This window comes from Haliaeetus leucocephalus, unplaced genomic scaffold (assembly GCF_000737465.1).
Source record: "Haliaeetus leucocephalus isolate CR32 unplaced genomic scaffold, Haliaeetus_leucocephalus-4.0 Scaffold140, whole genome shotgun sequence".
Lineage (NCBI taxonomy): Eukaryota > Metazoa > Chordata > Aves > Accipitriformes > Accipitridae > Haliaeetus > Haliaeetus leucocephalus.
The window spans coordinates 7,032,014-7,038,635 of record NW_010972576.1 but is presented as its reverse complement, the minus strand read 5'-3'; the positions used below and the strand labels follow the sequence as shown (position 1 = coordinate 7,038,635).

Here is a 6,622-nt window from a genome sequence, read left to right as displayed (position 1 = left end):
CCGACCCCGGCCCGGGGGCAGGGGCGAGAGGCAGCGTTCCCCTCCGGAGCCCGCTGTTGCCGCTGGGAAGGCGGTGCGGGAGGCGAGGCGGCCCTCCTCCGCCTCCGCGCCCGGGAGGACGGCACAGGCCGGCCTTGAAGTAAGGGTCACGCCGGAGGCGGGTGGGTTGCCTGGCCTGCAGAGGCAGCTCTTGGCCGAGCGCTCACCTTCTCCGCTCCCCTGGAAGCGATCCAGCCGGCAGCGTGGTTTCGTTTCGGTACAGCTTCTTTCCCAAAGCTGGAAAATGATGGAGCGAGACTGGCCGGAGAGCAAGCGGAGGGAGAAACCTAAATGAAGTCTGGCAGTTCTTTCAGAAGTTCATTAGCGAAGCTGAAAGGCCATTTCTTCGCTCGCCTCGGGGAGGAAAGCAGCTTTGGCTTGGAGCCTGTTCTCCAGGGTGAGGCAGTCACTGAAAAGCCACGTACAGCAAACGGCAGAAAGAGGCGAGCGGGAACGCTCTGTCTGCATCAGAAATAACAAAGTGCTGAGGGATGGAACGGGAAGCTGAGGGCAGCAAGGCAGACGGTGGCTGTCAGTGCTGAGGGTAAGAAAGAGAAATCCAAGGATGTCAGGGACTGAAACAGCCCCGTAAGGCCCTCTGTGGAATGAGAGGATCTGAACTGTATGGGAATAAGCAGAAGCGTTTAAATCGGGATTTTGTTTTGGATTTGGAAAGCAGCAGGAAGATGAGACCAAAGTGCTTCTGGCTTACTGGTATTGAGGGAGGACAGAAACACCCATTATGGATAAACTGTTTAAGTCGGAAATCCCCAATAACTGTCACCAAGAGATCTCCAGTTCACTTAACTTTAATCTGTGAGTACAAGGGAAATTCCATTGACAGGAAAAACATCAACAGCAACAATTCCCAGAGAATTCCCAGTACAGCAGGTACTGGGGCTCCCAGCTCTGGTGGGGTAGCAGCCACAGGTCAGAGAATGGGGAGAGCGATGAGGAATTCCCATTAACGGGAGTGAATGTGGCTGATGCCAGCCAGCCTCGTCCTGGCAAACAGATCTGCTTTAGTTGTTTGGTAGGGAAAGGGCGTTGGGAAGTGTTTGCGTAGCACTGTGTGATGCGCTGAAGAAGCGCTGACTGGGTGTAACCCTGGGGGGCGCAGAAAAATCAGAAAACAGGAGTTCAGAAGAAATGAGGATCTGGTCTAGTGCTACGAAGTACCCTTCTGCCAGCAATGAGGCGGTAGGCACAAAATCAATCCCCATGACTGTTGGAGCAGTAAATGAAGATCCAGTTAAAATGTGCCCAGCTCAGTTCTTGTTTGTGCCATGACTTTGAAGCCATGGGCCTTGACCAGGCACTGAGAGAGCTCGGCAAGACTTCCCTGACACCTGAACCTGGGCAGCTGCTGCTTTGCAGCCTTCTTTCAATTCAAAACTCCTGAAAGGACTTTGCAAGCTCATTACAACATCTGGTTTGTCACGCCCAAGCTTCACAAGACATTTAAGAGGCCAGAGCAGCAGTATGCATCTGTTCAGCTTGCCGCTGGCTTCCTGCAGTTTTTTCACCAGCCAGTTGCTTTTGTGGCATCAGTGGCAAACAAATCACATTCCTTTACCCCTCTCTGTATTTCCCATAAACCAAGGTTACAGACAGCATCACTTTTATGAAATGTATTGGTATGCAAACACTTGTTCTACTTCCTGAAAGATTTTAAAATACACAAGTAGTATTTTTTAAGATTTGGGATTCATGGTGGCCTTAACAATTCATTGTTGGTTGTAGGATTGAGTAAGAAATGCTACACTCTGCGTCAGCCTTTCAGGAAAGCCCTGCAGGGAAGGACTTGGAACTACTGGTGGATGAAAAACTGGACATGAGCCGCCAATGTGCGCTTGCAGCCCAGAAAGCCAGTCATGTCCTGGGCTGCATCAAAAGAAGCGTGACCAGCAGGTTGAGGGAGGTGATTCTGCCCCTCTACTCTGCTCCGGTGAGACCCCACCTGGAGTACTGTGTCCAGCTCTGGGGTCCTCAGTATAAGACAGACATGGACCTCTTGGAGCGGGTCCAGACAAGGGCCACGAAAATGATCAGAGGGCTGGAACACCTCTCCTATGAGGAAAGGCTGAGAGAGTTGGGGTTGTTCAGCCTGGAGAAGAGGAGGCTCCAGGGAGACCTTGCTGAGGCCTTTCGAAATATAAAGGGGTCTTACAAGAAAGGAGAGAGACTTTTCACCAGGGCCTGTAGTGACAGGGCAAGGGACAGCAGTCTAAAACTGAAAAGAGGGTAGGTTTAGCTTGGACATAAGGAAGAATTTTTTTACAATGAGGGTGGTGAGACACTGGAACAGGTTGCCCAGAGGGGCAGTGGATGCCCCATCATCAGAAGTGTTCAAGGTCAGGTTGGGCAGGGCTTTGAGCAACCTGATCTAGTTGAAGATGTCCCTGCGCAAGGCAAGGGGGTTGGACTGGATGATCTTGAAGGTCTTTTCCAACCTAAATGATTCTATGATTCTATATTTAAAGGTGCTTTCCAACCCAAACCTTTCTGTGGTGCTATGAAAGCTGTGCCTGGGAAGGAACAAGTAAAGGGGTTAGGATTCACAGTATGAGACCTCTCCATGGAGAAGTGGGGCCTGGCCCTGGGTTTCACAGGATGTGATGCCAAGCAGTTCTGGGAATGCACCTCCTCTTCAGACACCCACTTTTGGGTGGGGGTCCCTATCTCATTGCAGCCCCCAGTTTCCCCAAGCTTCCACCATTCTGCCCCACATGTACAGCAGCATTAGTCCCCTCCAGAGAGATGAGCCAAGCAGCAGTGCTGTCCACCGCAACTCTTTTCTTTTCCCTGCCCAAAGCATGTCCAGGATCCCTTCAAGTGCTGTCATCACCATTTGTATACGGCCTGGTGTGCCTTGGGGTAGATTCTTATTCATTCCTGCAGAAACAATGGGCAAAATAGCGTGAGGAATGCAGTTCTGGGCAAAATTTCCTCATCCTTACAGGATTTCTACTTAAGGTCGAGGAGGAACATGAGGAGGATCTTTGAAAATGTTCACTCAACCCATCGCTTGTTCCCTGGCCAGCCACCAAGCCCTTGGAAATGTGACTTCTTCAATTGCTGCTGAAGCGGGAACCTGGGGTTTTTACCATCTGGGCTGCATGTCTGGTGGTGTGGAAGGCAAGAACTCTCCTGAGGGGATGCCAGCCTCGCTCAGTGCTGATGCCAGAGCCCATGAGCTCTGCAGCGGCCCACAGTGCTCCCCACATCTGCTTGCCACAGTGGCTTGATGTGTCTGTTGAGCTGATTTAGGTTCACGTCCTGTCACAAGTGGCTGATTACATTTGCACCTCTTGTCCCACAAAGCCCAGAGTCAGGCTCTAAAATACTGTTGATAACTCATTGTCTTTTACCTGACTCGGGAGGTGCTTTAGATAGAAATCTTATTAATGATGCAGCTGCAGGGCTCAGTAAAGTGGAGGCACCTCAGACTTCAGCTGAATAATTAAAATGCATCAATAGGACTTTCCAGGGCCACTATTGGAATCCACTGAAATGGGATTAATTTCTTTTGCTTTTTTTTTTTTTTTAAACAAAAAGCTTTATAGCATTGCTGGCAATTTTACAACCACCTGCCTCTCAGCTCCAGCTGATGACAGCTAGGAGAGGGGTTTGGGGTGGTTTTTAAGCTCCAACAAATAGGAAATGGTTCCAAAACCAGCATCCAGCATGCTGGTGCTCATGTTTAATGGACTTCTAGGATGCTCACAAGCAAATCAAGAGGAAATTAGGAAGTCGTCTTTGGAGAAATGTGTCTCCTCTGCCTAAGCAGATGGGAAGACAAGGGGTCATCTAGGTTTGTAGCAAAAGCTACATTTTCTGAGAAACAAAATCTTCCCTTTCCCCAGAAAGTACCTCACTCACAACGGGCAGTTTTAACCATGGTGAATATGTTAAAGAAGCCAAGAGACACCATCCCTAGCTGTTTGAAGTTACTCAGAGATTTGCACACCTGTGCAGGTATAGTAGGATAAAATGTAAAGTTGGTGGGAAAAAAACAGAGCTTTCCTCCTTGGACAACCTCTGAGCAGCACTGTTTTTTCTGGCTTAGCTTCATTCACCACCTACCCGAGCTCATCAAAGTTTGACTAGTGATGCCTGACTTTTCTCCCCCTCTTCATTACCTTGGGGAGGCATTCAGCTCCTGCTGCTTTGCCTATTTTGTGATAGGGATTTTGACAGTCAAAACTTTCCCTGCTTTGGCCAGCTCCTCCCTGGCTGTCCTTGCATGCTGTCAGAAAGATGTGTTTAATACAGGCCATGACCTCTAGTAGCGGGCAAATGGAGATAAGCGCTTCTCTCCATGGTATTTTTCAGCTGGCTGAGTCGAGCAGCTGCTTGAAGCATCCCTGGTGGAGGGGGTTGTCCAGTTCTCCCGTGGGAAACAAGAGGATAGTGCAGAGTAGCAGCCTTTCAGGTTACAGTCGCTGCAGATCATAGAGCAACTGGGAGCCTGCCCTGGCTTCAGAAGGGATCTGCAGCACTTGCGGGCGTCATGGGGAGGGTGGCCCCTAATAACGATGCTGCTTTTTCCATCTTTACCTGCACAAGGCACAGGGAGGAAGAAAATCAGCTGCAAAATTGATGCCAGAAATGACATCTTGATTTAAAAACGTGATTTTGATAGCGACAGGCTGAGTGGCTTTGCATGTAGAGAGTTGGAAATGAAACCGTCAACATGGTATCATAAGAGCAATTGGGCAAGAGGGTGGGAGAAGAGAATTACTCTTTCCCCAGGAGGAACTGAATGTGCTATGTTTGAAGTGGGGAAGGAGAGTGCTCCTTTCAGCAGACAGAGAAGGGCTACTTCCCAAGTGATCTTCAGGAAAAAACAAAGACAGAAACTGGGTTAGCCCAAATAAAACATGTACTGACCCAATGCAGGGATGCTCTGAAAATAAATGAGGGCAAGCCTGGAAACTAGCTCTAGATGGGCACAATTTAGCAAGAGGCCACGAAGTATCTCTGTTTCCCGGGGTCAGGATCTGACACCAGCCAACCAGGAAGGATGGGAAAAGAAGCTTTATCCCCAGGTTTAGTCCCTCTCAGCAGAGCCTCCTGGATCATGAGTGTCCCTGCATTCCTGTTCCCCTCCAGCCACAGTGGTGGCCCTGGAGCCAAACCATGGGCCCAGACCCCAGGACTGCCACTGGCTTTGGGCAGCTCCTGAACCCTGCTTGGAGCTGGGTCTTACCTTCACACAGCCACGCTTTCTGCCAGGCCTGTGGGCTTTCCTCCCTGTCCTTTGCATCCTTTGTTTGGCTTTACCAGCCAACACTGCAACTTTTTCCCTACCCAGGGGTGATGTGGTACTCAGAAAGCTATTTAGCAGAAACCCGGTAAAGGTTTGTTAGGACTCAGAGATTATTTTGCCCCTGCTTGTCTGTTACTGATGGGAAAGACAGCAACTGAACCTGAGCCTTTGCGATCTGTAGTTTTAGTAGTCAGTAAATTTAATAATTTAGTGCAGTGACTATGGCTCTGCACCAGGTCAGTTCAGCACTCTTTTTCTCTGCAAGTGGGAGCGCGGTTAGATGTGCAGGGACATCCAAAAGAGAAGGCGTCATTCTTGTGAGGGCTCTCCACAATAAAGAAGAGAATAAAGGCTGTGAAACTCGTTGCTCCCGTGGCCCACTTTTCAAATGCTTTTCTTTCTCTTCATGGCTCTGAAGTAATAGCTTACAGTGTGCTTTAATGGTAGCTGTTACAACACGGCAAGATGAGAGGAAGCAACTGTTGTCAAGGACCTAAAGCATGCTGAAGTATTCTGCACTGTACAAAGACAGTGACATCTCAAAACCTCTGAACCTTTGGGCATGGGGCATCACTGGCATTTGTAAGGGTAAGGTCACGCATCTTGGGAGATCCGAGCGTCCGCAGCCTCTGTCAGTCTGCTTCACGGCCTCGCTATAAACCTGCTCTGTTTCCCCCCTGTAGCAGTGGTAGAAATTTCCAGGCATACTTCTGTGAGCCCTGGGAGCAAAGCTTGGCTGAGGATCCTGAAGAAGGCAGTGTTTAGGATCTGGCCCGATGTGCGCAGCAAAGGAAACAAAGCGCGGCAGGAAGGTGGCAGAGTTGCTCCGACTAACCGGAGGGTCACGGGCTTTCGCACCCTCCAACGCGGAAACGCACTTATTTAACGGGAAGGAAGGTTAATCTCGGTTCCTTGCAGGGCTGGATGAAAACCCAGCCTTTGCCGGGTGCAGAAACGACGCGGGGATGGGCAAGGCGAGAGCTTTTGCTGTTACTCCACGGGGTGAGCTGTGCTCTGTGAGCCGAGCGGCTCCCAGACCTCGCAGCAAGCCCAGGGGCAGGGTGAGACCCCGGCGCGGCGGGCGGCTGCTGTCACACACCGCGGCGGGCATCCGAAGGGCCGCGGGCAGGCGGCCGGGGCCGCGCTCCCGGGCCGTGCCAGACGGTGCGAGGGGCAGGAGCCGCAGGCCGGGAGCCTCAGGCCGGAGGCGGGGACCCTTCCTCCCCGGCGGGATCTGCCGGTGCCCGGCAGGCGGGGGTTTCCAGGCAGGCCGGGGCGGGGTGTCCCGGCGCCGGCTGTCCCCGCGGCGGG

The 6,622-nt window shown here is 51.3% G+C and overlaps 2 protein-coding genes across 2 annotated transcripts in view; one reads left to right on the top strand and one right to left on the bottom strand.

Annotated features, from left to right (window-relative positions):
* Nucleotides 1-1,262, bottom strand: part of TNKS (tankyrase, TRF1-interacting ankyrin-related ADP-ribose polymerase) — a 148,471-nt gene extending 147,209 nt beyond the window's left edge. The window contains exons 1-2 of the mRNA XM_010561027.1: nt 1,136-1,262; nt 207-276 (exon numbers count right to left, since the gene is read on the bottom strand). Coding sequence (XP_010559329.1) covers nt 207-276; nt 1,136-1,262 — 197 coding nt within the window. The remainder of the gene's footprint in view (nt 1-206; nt 277-1,135) is intronic.
* A 5,014-nt stretch (nt 1,263-6,276) lies between these two features.
* Nucleotides 6,277-6,622, top strand: part of MFHAS1 (malignant fibrous histiocytoma amplified sequence 1) — a 30,011-nt gene continuing 29,665 nt past the window's right edge. The window contains exon 1 of the mRNA XM_010561026.1: nt 6,277-6,372. Coding sequence (XP_010559328.1) covers nt 6,277-6,372 — 96 coding nt within the window. The remainder of the gene's footprint in view (nt 6,373-6,622) is intronic.